This window comes from Drosophila mojavensis, unplaced genomic scaffold (assembly GCF_018153725.1).
Source record: "Drosophila mojavensis isolate 15081-1352.22 unplaced genomic scaffold, ASM1815372v1 contig_136, whole genome shotgun sequence".
NCBI lineage: Eukaryota > Metazoa > Arthropoda > Insecta > Diptera > Drosophilidae > Drosophila > Drosophila mojavensis.
The window spans coordinates 3,838,454-3,857,049 of NW_025318667.1; the positions used below are offsets into that span (position 1 = coordinate 3,838,454).

The window sequence follows — 18,596 nt, forward strand, 5'->3', positions numbered from 1 at the left end:
CTCCACCATTCCCACTTACAGTTAGATTTTCCGCCATCTTCAAATTAAATTTTTGCAAAACTTTTTGAGCACACCTCGGGTTCTTCTTTAGGCCAGACTCATGTGCTATATATATTCATATTCATATTCATATCTATATATTCATATGTATATTCATCTCGTTTTTCCAAACTTCTTCATCTCCCTCATTCCCACTTAGACAGTTATATTTTCCGCGAACACCCGCCGAACAGAAAAAATGTTTTTCTTCAATAATTTTGTATTCTTTATTGTTATTTTTACAACTAACGCTATTTGTTGCCTTTACATATATAACATGTAAAAAATAGTATTTAGGAATAGTTTTTTTTTCACAAATAATAAAAAAAAAAGTTTGAAAAGAATATGTGTATCACGATTGCAGCAATGCGAGCGTATGGGATGGACAGCGAGTCCGGCACAATTGTTCAAAACAGGATATAAATGCGAAACAAAGTACACGGCGGCGGCGACCACCAAATGTATGAGTGTATGAGAGAGTGTGTGTGTGTGTGTGACTTGGTGTGTGTTGTATAAAGAAAGCTAACTACACCTCGTTAAAAGAATGTGGTTGTGCCCATCCCCTACTCTGGCATTGTGCATCATGAGCCTAAACGTATGAAAGGTGTGTGTGTGTGCATTTGTATGTGTGGATGCGACAGTGTGTGGAAGTGTAGAGGAAGTGGTTTACTAATGTTGCTTACATCATGCCACCCATACCACCCATACCACCCATGCCTCCCATACCACCCATGCCGCCCATGCCAGGAGCAGCATCGTCCTTGGGCGTCTCAGTGACCACAGCCTCGGCGGTCGTCAGCAGCGAGGCAACGCCAGCGGCGTCGGTGATGGCGGTGCGCACCACCTTGGTGGGATCAATGATGCCCTTCTCAATCAGGTTGCCATATTCGCCCTTGAGTGCATCGTAGCCATAGTCGCCGGTTTGGGTCTCCACCTTGGCCACAACCATGGCGCCATCAACGCCCGCGTTCTTGGCAATGGTCATGCAGGGCATGCGCAGAGCACGACGCACAATATCCACGCCGAGTTTCTATAGATGAAGAGATTGAAGAGATTACAGCGCTTGGATGAGCGTTATCATATCTTACCTGATCCTCGTTCTGTGTGCTGACTGCGTCCAGTTTCTCGATGCAGCGCAGCAGAGCGGTGCCACCACCGGGAACGATGCCCTCTTCGACGGCAGCGCGTGTGGCGTTCAGAGCATCATGGACACGATCCTTCTTCTCGTTGACTTCCACCTCGCTGGAGCCGCCGACGCGCAGCAGAGCAACGCCAGAGGCAAGACGAGCCAGACGCTCCTGCAGTTTCTCCTTCTCGTACTCAGAGGTGGTGTCTGTGATCTGTTCCTTGATCTGATCGACGCGACGCTGCACATCCTCCTTCTTGCCCTTGCCCTTCAGCAGCAGTGTATCATCCTTTGTGATGACCACCTCGCCCACTTGGCCCAAATCGCTGACCTTAACATCCTCCAGTTTAACCAGATCGGCGTCATCACCGAACACAATACCGCCCGAGGCGATGGCCATGTCGGTGAGAGTGGATTTGCGATTGTCGCCGAAACCGGGCGCCTTGACGGCAGCCACCTGCAGACCGATCTTCAAGCGATTGACGACCAGAGTGCTGAGAGCCTCGCCATCGATATCCTCGGCAATGATGACCAGAGGCTTGCGCTGTGAGTTGGCCAGCTCGAGAGCTGGGATAATGCTCTGCACTGAGGAGATCTTCTTCTCGGAGAGCAACAACAAAGCATCTTGGAACTCGACCTTGGCGCCCTTCGACGAGTTGATGAAGTAGGGCGAAATGTAGCCACGATCGAACTTCATGCCCTCGATTACCTCCAGTTCATCGATAAGGGTCTTGCCATCCTTGACGGTAATGACGCCATCGCGGCCAACACGCTTCATGGCGTCGCTGATCAATTTGCCGATGGCCTGGTCACCGTTTGCCGAGATGGTCGCCACCTGGGCAATCTCTTCTGGAGTCTTGACGGGACGCGACATGGTCTTCAGGTTCTCCTTGACGGTCTCGACGGCGACCATGACGCCGCGACGAATCTCAACGGGATTGGCGCCCTTTGAGATCTTCTCAAAGCCTTCCTTGGCAATGGCGCGAGCCAACACGGTGGCCGTGGTGGTGCCATCGCCGGCCTCCTCATTGGTATTGTTGGCCACATCCTGCACCAGTTTGGCGCCGATATTCTGGAACTTGTCCTTCAGCTCAATGGCCTTAGCCACTGTCACGCCATCCTTGGTGATCTTTGGCGAGCCCCACGACTGCTCAATGATCACGTTGCGACCCTTGGGTCCCATGGTCACGGCCACAGCATCGGCTAACACATCGACGCCCTGCAGCATCATGGCGCGCACCTCAGCGCCGAATTTAACATCCTTTGCATAGCCGCGCATCGCCAGCTGCCGGCTGATAGAGGTGCGTGCAAGTGAAACGGGTAAACGGAACATCTGCAATGCACAGAGCGCAATCAAATTATCGATAAATCAATTGCTGGCAAGACATCAAACGGGAGGAGAAAAAAAAAGAACACGTGCACAGCGCTAATTGATGCAATATGGAATTTGATTTCCATTTCAGTTCATATTAAATCATTGATAAGAGCACGGCGACCCCCTGCCGGTGCGGGCTATCTATAGCAAGGCGCGAGAACAAGTCTTCCAGAACAAATCATTTATGTAACCAGGCCGAGCCCCCCACCCCTCCCCCTTCGAAAGTGACCTGCTGCAATGTTTAGGGCTGTTATGAAATGTGGGCCAAGTGCATGGACCTTCCATATACCCAAGAAATGTAAAGTCCAATAACAAAACATGCACTGTTCCCGCATAGCAATTGTGAAATCGGACGAATAAAGAAAACATGTGCGTTTGCCGCTGTTACGTGAGTATATGTGACTGTGTGTGTGCCGCTGGAAAGTAAATCCAATTGGAAAATCTGCGATTATCAATGGAACGTAAGAGAGAATGCCCGCACGAATTGTCATTGGTAGTTATAATTAACAAACATTTGCATTAAGTCAATTCACGTTATGTTTTACAGAAGATTCTAGAAAGAAGCCAGCCGCTCGCTTTGCCGGTTATCTTATATAACACCGCAATGCACACACACGCGCAAACGCACACACACAACAATGATAATCCAAATACTTGCGCACACGCGGTTTATGAACGTTAAATAATAAATTAGCTTGTTTTACTTACATTTTTACGGTTTTTTTATTTGATTGTAACAAGTTTAATAATCAAAAAATAATGCTGTGTGTTGAAACACTTCCGATTTGACTTGATGTAAATTAACAAGCTCACTTGCTCGAAATGTGCCGCAGGCGGACTCTTAACCTTAACAAGACTTTTGAATGAGTGACTACTGGATCAGTGTGACCGCAGCGCGTAAGCTAAAAAAAGTGTACAGCTAAGTAATGTGAAAAATCCCAAAGCAACCAACTTCATGCTTTTGGCTAAAATTTATACGATAGATCGATAATCAAAAATTGCATTCCGTCAACGTTTATTTGAAAAAGCACTATTTTCAATCATTTACAAATTGTATTCGCTGCTCTAGACCGGCAGTTATAGGCCCAATTACACTCATATAGTCCATTAAGGCGTCTAAATCAAAGGGACCCATTCTGAAAGAGACTCGTTAGAAGTTCGAATCAACTAATATCTATGGCATAGCTTACTCAAGGTCTTGGGCATGGTCGCTGATCAAAGAGAAACCATTTTTACCATTGGCCAGATACTCCATGACTACCAGCCGATAATGCTGAGTCTGTTGCAAAGGCTGATATTCAGGCACTGGGCAATTGGAGCAGCGCACGAGTATTTGGCGCACCCGCTCGCCGGGCTCAGCTTTTAAATTATAGATGATTCTCAATCCGGAGACTTGAAGAAAACGTTTGGATGTGGGAAATGTTAGGCTGGCATTCATCGGTGCCACGCTATCCTCCAGCAGCTGCAACAAATGATCGCCCCGTAAAGTCAGCGCATACAAATGATTCTCCCACGGACACATGGCCACCAGCTGCTTATATGTAATGTCTATCGCGGATTGGATATAAATGAGTTCCATTTAGCTTGCTTCCAAGGGGTTACTTATGTTTTAACTTACTGCCTGCTTTCAGAGGCACACGAAAGTTGCCTTGGCTGGTCAGCGCGATGGTGACGTTGCTCCAATTTGGCGCTTGGGCGGATGCTTCCTTAATAAACTGGAAAGATTAGGAACTAGAGAGAAGCATAGAGAGTGGGTGTAGGAAATCGACTCACGGCATGCAGCATGGAATCTGTGTAGAGATTGCCCAAGTTGCATTCGCCTCGCGCGCATTCCACTTGCTGCAAATAGACGCGACTGTTGCCCACTATACGATTGGATGCCTCCTCCAGTTGTGCCTGCCAAGGCTGCAGAGCTACAAGAACGTCTTCATCTTGCATAACCAAAGGTCATGAAGAGGGAAATGAAAGATAAGTCTCGTTGCTTATTCATGATCTATGCATAGGTGAACATACTCTGCATTTAGTCAACATTAATTTTAGGTTTATTATTTTTGATATATATGTATACATATATATTTATATGTAATATATAAGGGAAAGTTCTCTAAGTTCTTGTTAGCTGATATACCTATACGTATATAGATATATGCATATATGGTACAAATGGTTAGTGGTTCATACCCTATAATATGACAAAGGGACATATTGGATTTGTGCTAATGTATGCAACAAAAATTGATATGAGACATTTTTAGTGTATGTAGGGAGGTATATTTAGCTTTAGTATACCTTGTTCTTCTGCCTTAAACTGGCCATCATTTCAGTCTGTCCCTGTCTCTGTCTCTCGTTCTTTCTCTCTCTCTCTCTCTTTCTCCATCTATCTTTCGCTCCCTATCTAACTTAAGTTAGCTTTTGAAGCCTCAACACACACAATTCAGTTAAGAACTAATAGAAATAATTGAATGCGACCCCCCCCATTTAGATAAGCTATCAAAACTTGTTAAAAACAATATAATTCATATATAATTTCTTTGAACGCAATCAATGAAAGTCCATCGGGAATACCTATAAATATCAAAGATTAAATAAATCTAGGAAATACTGCAGGGATTATATATATAAGTTAACACAATCGACCAGCAAAACATAAATGTTCAGATTGATCACGCGCCGTCAGCATGAATGTAGCCGTTCCCAGCGGATATTGCACAACAGCAGCAGTGGCTCCAACGCGCAACAATGTTGTTGCCCGAAGTAATGCGATGCCTCGCGTAAATATGCAATGTCAGCATAATCAGGGTTTAGGGCTAGCTTTGGATATAAGAATTTATGTCACTGTACTTTAGTTGATTTTTGATAATAAAGAACGTCGGTCGTCGCCACGGGATTATTGAAGTCTACTCATTTTGTGCAACACCGCACACTAACATCTAACAACTACAGCAAAAAAGCTTAATTGGCGCCCAACCGAAACGAACCCAAAAAAAAAAAAAAAAAAAAAAAACGAAATTAAAACTTCGATTAAAACAAGCATTCAGTGAGATAAATACCCCACAAGTGCAAAAAAAAACAGCAAGACAACTAAAACGCATAACCAAAACGAAAAAAGAAAAAAAGAAAGCAGCATTAGACGAAGCAGTACGCAGCGAAGACACCCACCACGAAGCGGCTCATCAGCGAAGAAACACACAACATACAGTCTACTAACATAATATAAGAACATGTGAGTAGAGTGTTCATTGCAAAAAAAGAAATTAAGGAGTAAAAACAAATAAAAATACAATTTCAACCTTTAAATATTAATTATTAATAACAAAAAAACGCAGCACGCAAAATTCCCTGTCTTTACTTGCCCTATGAGTGATAGTGAAATACAAGATTTAATAACAAATTTTCGAAAAATTTACAACACAGAAAATTTAAAAATGGCTTTGAATTCAGATCAATTAAAAGCTATAGTAGAAGGCGCAGTCGCAAGCGCTTTAGCTGCTCAAAAAGATAGCTTTGATAGAAAATTAAACGAAATTGAACAACGTATAAATTCAGTACAGGTTAGCGCACCCGAGGTAGAAACTTTCAAGGAGGCAGAAATCAAAATAGGTGTTATTTGCAACGAAACCCTTGACATCATGAAGTCCCTCCCGGACTTTGAAGGAAAAAGCGAAACTTATGTATCTTGGAGAAAGGCTGCGCATATCGCATACAAGGTATATGAGAAATACGATGGTAGCTCAAAGCATTATCAAGCTTTGGGAATATTAAGAAACAAAATTAAGAACGCTGCTGATATGGTACTCTCTTCTTTCGACACTCCTCTAAATTTTAAGGCCATTATAAATCGGTTAGATTTCACGTACTCCGACAAACGACCGATATACTTAATTGAACAGGAGATGTCAACACTCCGCCAAGGAAATTTGACACTACTGCAGTACTACGACGAGGTAGAAAAGAAACTGACTTTACTTATAAATAAGACAATCATGACCTACGACACCACCGTTGCCTCTTCGCTAAATGAGAAATATAGAGCAGACGCCCTGCGAGTATTCATCTCAGGAACCAGGAAGGCCTTAAGTGATGTCCTATTCTCAGCTAGACCAATTGATCTTCCCTCTGCATTGGCATTGGCTCAAGAAGTTGAGTCAAATCATGAACGTTATATGTTCGCCACAAATTTCGCCCGCAGTATAGAAGAAAAAGCGCAGAAGATCGAACAAAGACAGCAAGTCAGAGACAAGACTCTAGCTCAAGACCCAAAACACAACCAACCAGGAAAAAGCCCACACTACAAAAGACCAGAATTCTCACCACGACAAGAACAGGTAGAACCAATGGACGTTGACTCATCTTCTCGCTTCAGACAGGCTACGCAACACCAACAAAACGCGACCTTCTCGAAACAGACTCAGTGGCCAAATCAACAACGACGCACTCAATACGAAAACTACAATAACCAGGGACAGGCAAACAAACGACCAAACAGCGGTAGCGCACGGTTCACAGGACCGAAACAGCAAAAGAGTTAACCACCTAGGAACAGAAGATACAGAATACGAGCAGGACAATAGCGAATACCAAGCGATCGCAGAAACCGAGACAGAAGACGTTGACAATGAATTGGACGAATACGACCAGGTCAATTTTTTAGGAATAAATCCCTGCTCCCGTTCATAGAGAGAACGATAGCAGGGAAAACCATAAAGTTGCTAATAGATACCGGAGCCTCAAAGAATTACGTGAGACCATTAAAAGAACTAAAAAATATTACGCCGGTAGAAAAACCCTTTCGATTAAAATCAATCCATGGCCACAACGTAGTTGACAAGAAATGCATAATGCACCTTTTTAATACCAAGACAACATTTTTCTTATTACCAAACCTCACGACATTCGATGGTATAATCGGACTTGACCTACTAAACCAAACCAACGTTTTATTAGACTTCAAAAATAAGAAACTAACAACAAACTATGGTTCTGAGACCATTAACTTTCTAAAATGCCCAGCCGTAAATTTCACAAGTGTCAAAGAAATAGAAGCCCCTCAGGCTATAACAACGGAATTTCAAACAATGCTCAAAGCCCGAGCAGGAGTATTTGCGGAACCAAATGAAGCGCTTCCGTATAATACAAATGTCATTGCAACTATTAGAACAGAGGACGAGAATCCCATTTATTCAAAATTATATCCATACCCAATGGGCGTATCAGAATTCGTAAACACAGAAACTCAAGATCTGTTAGAAAACGGTATAATACGTCCGTCCCAGTCACCATACAATAACCCCGTGTGGGTTGTAGATAAAAAAAGGTACCGACGAGCAGGGAAGAAAAAAGAAACGTTTAGTTATAGACTTCAGAAAACTAAACAAAAAAGACAATAGATGACAAATACCCCATTCCCAATATAGCCTCCATTTTATCCAACTTAGGCACAGCAAAGTACTTTACAACACTAGATTTAAAATCCGGATTCCACCAGATTTTACTTGCCGAAAAAGATAGAGAAAAAACAGCCTTTTCTGTAGGAAGCGGAAAGTATGAGTTCTGCAGGCTCCCTTTTGGCTTGAAAAATGCACCTAGTATTTTTCAGAGAGCCATTGACGATGTGCTCAGAGAGCAAATTGGAAAATCTTGTTATGTTTACGTAGACGACGTAATCATTTTTTCTGAAAATATGGAAAGCCATGTCAAGCATATCGCCTGGGTCCTAGATAAACTATACGAGGCCAACATGAGAGTTTCACCAGAAAAGTCGCACTTTTTCAAAGAAAGTGTAGAATACCTAGGTTTCGTAGTCTCAAGTAATGGTATAAAGACATGTCCAAGTAAAGTTGAAGCGATTCGTAACTATGAAGTACCAACAACTTTGTTTAACGTCAGATCATTCCTTGGGTTGGCAAGCTACTATAGGTGTTTCATCAAGGACTTCGCGTCTATAGCAAAACCTATAAGCGACATCTTAAAAGGCCAAAATGGCAAAGTGAGCGCCGGACAATCCAAAAAAATTCCAGTAAAATTTGACGAGAGTCAACATGCGGCATTCGAGAAGCTAAAAGAGGTTCTTGCATCCGAAAATGTAATGTTGCTCTACCCTGACTACAAGAAGCCGTTTGATTTAACAACGGACGCTTCATCCTCTGGTCTTGGGGCAGTTCTGTCACAAGGTGGAAAACCAATCACCATGATATCAAGAACATTAAAGGATAGAGAGCTTATCTTTGCAACAAATGAGAGGGAACTACTTGCAATAGTTTGGGCTTTAAAAAACCTCCGAAATTATCTATATGGGGTAAAAAATTTAAATATCTTTACGGACCATCAGCCTCTGACGTTTGCAGTATCCGACCGAAACCCGAACGCAAAAATCAGGCGTTGGAAAGCTTTTATAGATGAATATAACGCAAACATCTATTACAAGCCAGGGAAGGAGAACTACGTTGCGGACGCACTGTCACGGCATAATATTCATGCCCTAGAGGACGATGTACAGTCAGACAGAGCCACAATTCACAGCGAAATATCGCTCACATACACCATAGACACAACAGACAAACCAATCAACTGTTTCCAAAACCAAATTATAATAGAAGAAAATAATATAGCCTCTGATCGTACAGTTATCCTATTTGGTAAGAAAATCCGACATACAATTCATTTCTCAAACAGAGACTCGTTAATCAAAAGAGTTTGCGATGTAGTCAAAAAAGATGTCGTAAATGCAATCCATTGCGAGTTACCAATATTAGCATTCATACAACATAAACTAATAGAAACTTTTCCAACAACAACATTTCGATATACAAAGTACATAGTAAATGACATTTTTGATAAAAACGAACAGAAAGAAATAATTGCAACAGAACACAATCGGGCTCACAGAGCAGCCCAAGAAAATGTGAAGCAGATTTTACAAGACTATTTTTTTCCGAAAATGACAAAATTAACGAACGAAGTTGTTTCAAATTGTAAAATTTGTAAAACAGCTAAGTACAATCGTCACCCACAAAAACAAATACTTGGAGAAACACCCATACCTTCCTATGTGGGCGAAATACTACACATAGACATATACTCAACCAATAAAAAATACTTCCTTACGTGCATAGATAAATTTTCAAAATTTGCAATTGTTCAACCCATCGCTTCAAGGACAATAATTGACATACAATCAGCAATTTTACAACTTGTAAATTTTTACCGGCATACCAAGACGATCTATTGCGATAACGAGCCCTCCATAAAGTCCGAAACAATAAAATCTCTGCTAAACAATCAATATAACATTCAAATCGTAAATGCCCCACCACTCCATAGTACATCAAACGGACAAGTCGAGAGATTCCATAGCACCCTCGGTGACATTGCAAGATGCCTAACAGCTCAAAGGAAAATTACTGACACTGTTGAAACGATACTTCAAGCAACTATCGAATATAACAATACAATTCACTCAGTAACGGACAAACGACCAATCGATATAATCCACTCATCCTCCCCAGAACTCGAAATAGAGATAGGAAATAAAATTCAAAAGGCACAACAACTCCTAACAAATAGAGTAAACGAAACAAGACACAATAGACAATTCCAAATAGGCGACACAGTTTTGGAAAAAACAAACAGACGCTTAGGGAACAAACTGACACCACTATACAACGAAGGCAAAATTGACGCAGACTTGGGGACAACAGTCTTAATAAAAGGGAGGGTGGTCCACAAGGACAATCTAAGATAGGCAAAACATTAAATTCCCTTTTTATCTTTTTAGGATTTGGACTATACTTCTTTTGCTACAACGATAACAGCGAAATTGACTGACTATACTAACATGGACTACATACCGATCTTGGACGGATACGTAACCATTTGGACGGATTTCCAATACTTGAAGCACTCAACCAACCTTACCCTATACTCAGAAATAGTAAAAAATACGAAAGAATTAGCAAACCATTTCCCCCGATCACATATGAGAATGTTATTAGACGCAGACATACAACATATAGAAACATTAATAGCTACAGTAAATGTCCACCATAGACATGCTAGGAGTATCAATATGCTAGGCACCGTTCTAAAGGTCGTAGCTGGCACGCCAGACCATGATGATTTCGAGAAACTAAAATTTACACAGAATGAACTTGTAGAGTCAGAAAATAGGCAGATAACCATAAACACAAAAATGCAGGAACAAATTAATAAGCTAACTGACACCGTAAACCTCCTAGTAAAAAACACAAAAGTAAAACAAGTAGACACAGAGCATTTATATGAAACGCTGCTAACAAGAAATAGAATAATTATCTCAGAGTTAAAAACCTTAATACTATCAGTAACACTTGCAAAGGTTGGAATTGTAAACCCCTCCATTTTGGATTCCACTGATTTAAAAAACATTGTTAATGAACACTCTATAAATATCACTATTACTGACTTAATGGAAGTATCTCAAATTAAAGTTTTGTTAAGCGAAAATTTTCTACATTTCATTATAAGATATCCTAAGCCTAGCATAGTATGTAAAAAATTAACCGTATACCCTGTCCAACACAACGGCATCATAATAAATTTCGCCGAAGACTACAATTTAGCTGACTGTGGAAATCATGTAATATCAATAGGAAATTGTAGTACAGCCCTCACAATAACGTTCTGCAAGAAGTCACCCTACACAACATGCGCTCAACAGCTACACTCAGGTGACACCGCACATTGTTCAACTCGGCCCAGCCACCTCGAACCTCTAACCATAGTCGACGATGGAGTAATCATCATCAACGACGGAGCAGCTACAGTCAACGAGCAGATGGTAAAAGGGACGTTCCTCCTTACCTTTGACGACAAGATAAAGGTAAACAACACCGTATACCAAAACCAAAAAAAACTACGTGAGGAAATCCCCGGGACCAGCGGTATCTGCGCTCTTAAATATAACAGACCACCAAGAGATACCAAGCCTGCCATACCTGCAGAAGATAAGCATAAAAAATCTGCGGGATATTGCTCAACTAGAGGAAGGGCTAGTAAGAAGGCCAATAGTATCTGGGCTAACCGTGGCCATCCTTTTACTCTCCTGCTACGCTTCGATGAAACTCTATCAAAGACATCAGAGGAACAAACGTCAACGTGATCTTCAAACATTAATTAACAGTTTCAAGAAAGCCGAGGACGTCATTCATCTAAGTGGGGGAGGAGTTAACACAATCGACCAGCAAAACATAAATGTTCAGATTGATCACGCGCCGTCAGCATGAATGTAGCCGTTCCCAGCGGATATTGCACAACAGCAGCAGTGGCTCCAACGCGCAACAATGTTGTTGCCCGAAGTAATGCGATGCCTCGCGTAAATATGCAATGTCAGCATAATCAGGGTTTAGGGCTAGCTTTGGATATAAGAATTTATGTCACTGTACTTTAGTTGATTTTTGATAATAAAGAACGTCGGTCGTCGCCACGGGATTATTGAAGTCTACTCATTTTGTGCAACACCGCACACTAACATCTAACAACTACAGCAAAAAAGCTTAATTTATACACGGTTTCATGCTTACGTGTTTTAAACCTATTCTCTATCGAACATTTGAAAATAAATCTTGTCGTATCAGAAAACAATTTAAATAGTTTACAAATAGATTTTATTCACAAAAAATTGATTTATGTACATCTGAATTTGGTTAAATTTTTAAAGGAATAAAGCTCATATTTGTAACTATCGATAATTATCGATTTTTAGCAAATTGCCTATTTGATAGAGGAATATACTCTTGAAAATTCTCGAATCAATAGTTTTTCTTTTTTTTTCAAAAAAACCAATGCTATAAATCGATATTTATCGTTAAAAATAGATCAATATTTATCGTCTAAAAACGTGGTTTAGTTTAGCACCGTAATACGACCCTCAAGGCCCGTGTAGATAGGATTCACATTGCTGGTGTACGAGATGAGGGCATCTATGTCCGTAATGCTCACTCTGCAAACGAAAGAAACTCGATAAATATCGATATTTCGATATGATGCCTGATATCAATCAACACTCACTGGATGTCAGTGCCCGTACTAAGCATGCTAAAACCATCGCCGCCGCCTTGCAAAAAGCTGGGGGTGATAATGCGATAGGACTGAGCCGGATCGAGTGGCTTGTAGACGGGCACATCGCAGTCGGCACAACGGGCCAGCACAGAGATAACACGTGAATTGATCGGCTTGGTATAGTCGTAGGTCACCTTCAGGCCGGACACCTGCAGCATTATATACGAGCTGGTTACCCCGTTCTCCAGATCAATCTTGCTAGCTGCATACTCCAGGGCATCGATAATGTTCTGGCCCGGCAAATTGAAGGCCATCAACTGGTTCTCAAACGGCGCCATGCTCACCATATGCGCATAGGTCAGATCTGTAATAGATATACATATATGCATGGAGTGGCGCTTAGCCATGATTTACTGTAACTATCAATCAAGTTTTAGGATTCACTCACTGCCACGATGCAGAGGCACGCGCATACCGCCCGTGGATGCCAAAGCTATCGAAACATTCGTCCACTGTGGACTCTCAAAGGATGATAGGCCGACAAACTGTAAGAAGAGTTTTCATATACCGGAATTAGCTTAGTCATATCATTATCATATACATAATATATTTAACATACCGTATGCACCATCGAGTCACAGACGAAGTTACCCAAATTGCATTCCCTTCTGCCGCAATCCTCTTTGGTAAGATCGACAAGGGTTTGGCCGATGACCACCTTGCCTTCCTTATCGATGACCTCCTTCCATGGCTGTATAGCTCTCACCACAGTTTCATCTGCAGCAGCAACAACAACAACACATCACAAACGAGTTAGCACAGGCATGCACGACGCAAGAATACCCTACCCGACTACTTGGCTTAAATGCGAGTCAAGAAATCTACTTAAATCGATATAAATTATTTATCGATATTTGTCGGCTTTGACAAAACGACTGTAAAAATTCTTAACGTGAGCATAGATACATACATAGATATCGAACAGTCATTATATGTTTATCGATATATATCGACATATATCGACAAAAATTAATTAAATAATTATCAATATTATCATTTGCGTAGATTTTCATCCATTTTTAAACAAAGCTGTAAATCGATAATTATCGATAAATATCTGCATATAGCAACAGCAGTTTTTGGACCGTTTTGAAGAATTCAGAGATACACTTAAAAATTACCATTGCCGTACATCGATATTTATCGATTGTAAATGCTATCAGCAATTTAAGTACAGGGTATATACGAACAATAATATAAAAAGGCTACTTACCCTGAGGCACATCATTGCTCATATAGATGGGTGCACCCTCGAAGTCGATAACATCGCCTTTGCTGTCGAAATACACCGTTAGATTGCCAACATATTTGGCATAGGCGCCCGCCTGAACGATGAGCACACGATGGCCATTGCTGTGAGTCACCTCGGTGGGATAGTCGCCATAAGCCTTGTCCGGTCCAGGCGGCACGCCCGTGTAGAGGAACGTGTGCGAATGGGCGCCCACAATGACATCGATAACATCGCCCGCCTGCTCGGCAATCACCTTGTCCACTTCGTAGCCGCAGTGCGAGATCACGATGATGATGTTGGCGCCCTGCTCCGACAGGTAGCGCGCCTCCTCGCGGATCGTATCGCTCTCGTTGCGGAAGATCAGATTGCCTGTGTTGGCCAGGTCCTAGAAAGCAAAGCGAAGCGAATGAAAATTTGAACCAAACTGGAACTGCGACGGATGCTACATAGGTGGTCTCTAGGATGACGCCAATCAGACCGATCTTGCGGCCACCACGTTCCAAGATTTTCGATTTCTCGTAGAGGCCTTCCATGGTGGGCTCATGGGCGCAGTCCATGTTCGCCACCAGCATGTTCGTCTGCACGGTCTTCAGGAAGGGCACCAAGCCAGAGACGCCATGATCGAACTCATGGTTGCCCAGAGTCTACCGAAATAAGAAGAAGAAGGAGAAGAGGTTAGGGGAAAGCAACATGTAAAGATCTTAAATGTGGAGTTCAACAAACCATCGCATCGGCTGGCAGTATATTGAGAAACTCCTGGGTCACATTCCAGCGTCCGATGTTGTACCAGAGCGTGCCCTGGAAGCTATCGCCCGCATTGATGTAGATGGGATTGTAGTCCTTCTGCTCCTCGAGCAGACGCCTCACCGTGTAAACGGTGCGCGCATAGCCGCCGATGCATTGCTCCTCCTCACCACAGGTGCCGCCGCCAGTGTCCGTTGGCTCGTATCTAAAATCCGATCAGATGGGGGAATTTCAGCAATTTGTAATCATATTAAGAATTGGCATATGTATAAGGTGTGTATTTGGGGATATTGCGTGCTTATCGATGCGATGGCCGTGTGGAAACAGTTGTCGGAGATAAGCTTGGCGCACATGATTACAATGATTGTGTTTACGGTACTCGAGTCGATTATATGATGATATCTGCCATTGCCCACTCAACGAGCCATAGAAACACTCTACGGTGTACATATGTCAGCATGTGTTTTTCCGTGATTTACAGTTATCACAGCTGGAAAACTTACCTGGCATGTAAATCGTTAATGTGTATAATGGACAGCGGAAATCGATCAGCGACATCGCTCGATTGTTCGATGGCGCCAATGATGATCGCCATTGGCATTAGCATTAGCATTAGAATTGGCATTAGACTCATCTTGATCATCTTGTGTCACGTGTGGGTTCAGAGCGAGAACAAGGGCGAGGGCTTTATTATAGCCTAATCCGTGCGCTGGTCTTTTTAGAACTGAATCGCGTTCGCTCAGCTGTCGGCTTGCACTCGATTCAAATCGTAAGTAAACACAAGAACCTGTCCAACTGGCAAAAATATATGTACATATTTATAAATTATAGTCGTTCATCTATCAGTGATATATAGACTTTACGTTGTTTGTGTGCTTAGCCGTTGTGATAGCCGCTGATTAACGGGGCCATTCACGCATACCACATCCAAAAGTCCCCACCCATTTTAACCCCGTAACCAATAGGAAATGCTGCTTTACGATTTAAGTTTATAGTTCTATATGACAAATGACGTAAGAAAATAACTACTTTTGTGATTTTTAAATATGTTGTATTCATCATCAGTTTAATAATTAAAACAAATTGAAACGTGCATACTATAAAAACAATTACATTGCAATCTCCATTCATTTAATTCTAAAACTTAATACTGCGCGCCACAATTATAAAATCACATAATAAAGTAACGGCTGTTTATGTTTGCTGTGCTCCACTACTATGGTTAGTGGCTCCACACAAATTACTTTAACAGCGATAGTTAGGCGCTAAATTTGAATGGCAGTATCGCTACTGTTACAGTTTACGTATTCACAGGAAATAACAGTCTTCTTAAATTAACTTGAATTTATTTTTTAGATAAGCATTCGTTACACATGGCAATTACATATTTTGCATAATTTTTAAATGTAAAATATTGGCGCCAAAATTCAAATACGATGTCTATACATATTGCAGGTCGATTGTGCGTTTCGCTCATTTGCCCATTTCAAAAAGTTGCCGATAGCTTACAGTATATTTGTCGCCAAGTGCTGCCCATATTGGATACTGGTCGTATTGAGAATTGGATTTTAACCAATAAATAAGATCTTATTATATAATAAATAGATAATATATTTAAACCATGATATATCCGAACATATTATATATATTTACAGTAGCTGAGAGAATAAACTACCGATATAATTGAAATGTGATCGGTATTTTAGGGTGCCCCAATCAATACTATCGATATTCTAAGCTTAACGCGCCATACACATCACAAAGCGCTGTCCCTGTGCTTGTGCTGCCGCTGCAGCTGCGTTCAACACATAATTTTGTGCAAGGTTGGAGATTTTTATTTAACTATTTGTTTTTGTGATTGTGTTGAGGTGGCGCAGCCAAAACCATGTTAACGTTACTGCTGTGAATGCAATAAGCCGAAAAAGTGCACCGAAAACGCCTAGGAGCTGCAGTAAAGGCAGCGTATCGGAAAAAGAAAGCAACATAAGAAAAACCCGTAACCCAAACAAACTGCAGAACTGCATTTGTAAGACATATTTTGGCATTCATAATGACGCCATTTGATGATTTTGTCTATTTAATAAATCACGTGCTGCTTGGCGAGGAGCCGGTAAGTAGCAATAACAATAAGAACAACAATAAACCAACTAGAACAGTAGCGTTGCCAGACAAATCTAGAGAGGACTTCTAATTGATTTTCATTATTTGTGCTTATATTTAGACCATTGAGGATTTCATATTGCTTGTGGGCACATTGGTGGCCTTCATAGCTTTTATACTCTGGTGTTGCTTTCCCATACAGCCAAAGGTAGGTAAAAATATACCTAAACGCGCCTTCAAACACTGACACACAAACAAACACACACACTATTACACATATCACACACCACACACACACACACGCTCAATCAAACATGGATGTATGTATGCATATGTATGTATGAATGTGATGTGCCAACTACTAATTAGATATCCATTTTCGGTAATAGGAACCGGGACAGCACCGTCAGTTCACGTGTAAAATTATACAGAATCACATAAAGGCGTTCGATGCAGCTAGCAGAATGGAGAATAACGGCACAGCAACGGTATCGGCGGCGGCAGCTGCCAGCAGTAATGGAAACAATGGAAGTAACGGCACAGCCGGCGGCATCACAAATGGCGCTAGTGCTCACTACAATGGTGGCGGCAGCGGTAGTTACAGCAAAAACGGCACCGTATCCATGCACAACTATTACGTTAAAAACGGCCACCACTGTTGCACCTAAACAGGACATAGAACTTAACCAGGCCCAAGGCACTGACCAAGTCACGTTATTTTTGTGTGCGTGTGGTGTTTTTTTTGTGCGCTTTGTGTAGCTTATAATATTTATATCGATTAACTTTCATTATTGTTCTATATACATGTATATATATGTGTATATATATTTGTCATTTAGAAGATGTATTGTGCCAATTCGTAGTTCGAAGCGCGAAGCTGAAAGCTAATGTAAAGCGTCTTGAACTTTGTTCCACACCCTCACGTCCCGTTCTCCGCTCCCCGCACGCCCCCCGCAAAAGATTTGTATTGATTGCAAACGTGTATCTCGCAAGGAAATTTATTTATGTATTTGTAATTGCTCAGACTGATTTGTTCATGGTAGAAACCAATTGCATTTTATGCCAATCAACCATGACGGCTAAGGAAAAGACATGTGAAGAGAGAAATGTTGAACTTCTATATATATATATATATATGACAAATATATATGTGTATGTATATGTATTGTATATGAATTTGCATTCGAATACCAAATGAAAAAAACGAAAACTATGTAAGACATGACGGTAAACAAGGAAACCAAGCAAACTATTTATAAGTATTTATTTATGTATGATGTATGATGTACGATGTACAAACAATGTATGATGTATGACGAAACGTAAACAAAAGCAAGACACCAACACCAACAATAACAAATTGTTAAATATCAATATTACAACCGCTTACAACAAACACAACTCTGTCTCTGAGTCGTTCGCTTTTTTATGGAGCGTAGTGTAGGCGCCGCCACACAGTGGCGGCCATTCAATTAGCACCAACCAATCCATACTGAAGCTGGCGACTGGCAGTAACTGTAAGATATAAATTTTTGACACTAGCATTGTTTTCATGTAATGTTCCCATCACTTTCAACGCTCATACAACATTTGTAATTTCGTTTCTCTCAGTGTAAATACTTGAGATATGTATATACATATACCCGTCTGTGTATATATATTTGTATGTTTTTGATCTCATTTGTCAACTTGTTTATGTGATGAAAACTTTTAAGAATTTTGCCAATCCGAAGGGTTATTAAACAAAGAAAAGAATAAGAGAAAAATCCCCACAAAGAATCTTTTTTTTTTTTTTTAAATTTTATCAGCACACTGTGCGACATTAGTAAGCGGATACGTGCACACTAATCAGTAAATCACACACAGCCCACTTAAGCAATAACTTG

General features: G+C 41.3%; 3 protein-coding genes and 1 long non-coding RNA gene across 6 annotated transcripts; 2 read left to right on the forward strand and 2 right to left on the reverse strand.

Moving 5' to 3' along the window:
* Positions 1–578: 578 nt before the first annotated feature.
* LOC6585373 (heat shock protein 60A) lies at positions 579–3,421 on the reverse strand. Its single transcript, XM_002010969.4, has 3 exons — positions 3,249–3,421; positions 1,128–2,498; positions 579–1,069 (listed from the first exon to the last, which is right to left on the reverse strand). Exons 2-3 carry the CDS (start codon positions 2,496–2,498, stop codon positions 719–721), a joined length of 1,722 nt encoding a protein of 573 aa, XP_002011005.1. The 5' UTR covers positions 3,249–3,421; the 3' UTR covers positions 579–718.
* Positions 2,493–3,247, forward strand: LOC122756903. Its single transcript, XR_006356760.1, has 2 exons — positions 2,493–3,033; positions 3,088–3,247. It is a non-coding gene; the product is annotated as an uncharacterized LOC122756903 (long non-coding RNA).
* A 125-nt stretch (positions 3,422–3,546) lies between the features above and the next one.
* On the reverse strand, positions 3,547–15,642 carry LOC6585371 (apyrase). 2 transcript variants are annotated; one of them, XM_015160875.3, is made up of 9 exons: positions 15,474–15,642; positions 15,114–15,405; positions 14,590–14,815; positions 14,313–14,510; positions 13,849–14,251; positions 4,314–4,471; positions 4,159–4,255; positions 3,731–4,088; positions 3,547–3,676 (listed from the first exon to the last, which is right to left on the reverse strand). In XM_015160875.3, the coding sequence occupies exons 2-9, from the start codon at positions 15,251–15,253 to the stop codon at positions 3,577–3,579; spliced, it is 1,680 nt and encodes a 559-aa protein (XP_015016361.1). In that variant the 5' UTR covers positions 15,254–15,405; positions 15,474–15,642; the 3' UTR covers positions 3,547–3,576. The 2 variants fall into 2 exon arrangements, with proteins under 2 accessions (XP_015016361.1, XP_002011003.1); XM_002010967.4 differs by lacking the exons at positions 3,547–3,676; positions 3,731–4,088; positions 4,159–4,255; positions 4,314–4,471 and adding exons at positions 12,165–12,516; positions 12,585–12,939; positions 13,024–13,120; positions 13,195–13,352 and having other exon boundaries at positions 15,474–15,631.
* A 714-nt stretch (positions 15,643–16,356) lies between these two features.
* LOC6585370 lies at positions 16,357–18,489 on the forward strand. Of its 2 annotated transcripts, XM_002010966.4 has the most exons (3): positions 16,357–16,720; positions 16,832–16,918; positions 17,100–18,489. In XM_002010966.4, exons 1-3 carry the CDS (start codon positions 16,661–16,663, stop codon positions 17,376–17,378), a joined length of 426 nt encoding a protein of 141 aa, XP_002011002.1. In that variant the 5' UTR covers positions 16,357–16,660; the 3' UTR covers positions 17,379–18,489. The 2 variants fall into 2 exon arrangements, with proteins under 2 accessions (XP_002011002.1, XP_015016360.1); XM_015160874.3 differs by lacking the exon at positions 16,357–16,720 and having other exon boundaries at positions 16,832–17,030.
* The last annotated feature ends 107 nt before the right edge of the window (positions 18,490–18,596 follow it).

Coding starts and splice junctions, on each gene's coding strand:
- LOC6585371 (XM_015160875.3), bottom strand. CDS start 15,253: ATGATCAAGATGAGTCTAATGCCAATTCTAATGCTAATGCTAATGCCA. Junction 14,511..14,589: donor TACTGCCAGCCGATGCGATG/GTTTGTTGAACT, acceptor TTATTTCGGTAG/ACTCTGGGCAACCATGAGTT. Junction 3,677..3,730: donor GACCATGCCCAAGACCTTGA/GTAAGCTATGCC, acceptor AGTCTCTTTCAG/AATGGGTCCCTTTGATTTAG.
- LOC6585370 (XM_002010966.4), top strand. CDS start 16,661: ATGACGCCATTTGATGATTTTGTCTATTTAATAAATCACGTGCTGCTT. Junction 16,721..16,831: donor TGCTGCTTGGCGAGGAGCCG/GTAAGTAGCAAT, acceptor GCTTATATTTAG/ACCATTGAGGATTTCATATT. Junction 16,919..17,099: donor GCTTTCCCATACAGCCAAAG/GTAGGTAAAAAT, acceptor TTTCGGTAATAG/GAACCGGGACAGCACCGTCA.
- LOC6585373 (XM_002010969.4), bottom strand. CDS start 2,498: ATGTTCCGTTTACCCGTTTCACTTGCACGCACCTCTATCAGCCGGCAG. Junction 1,070..1,127: donor GCACACAGAACGAGGATCAG/GTAAGATATGAT, acceptor CTTCATCTATAG/AAACTCGGCGTGGATATTGT.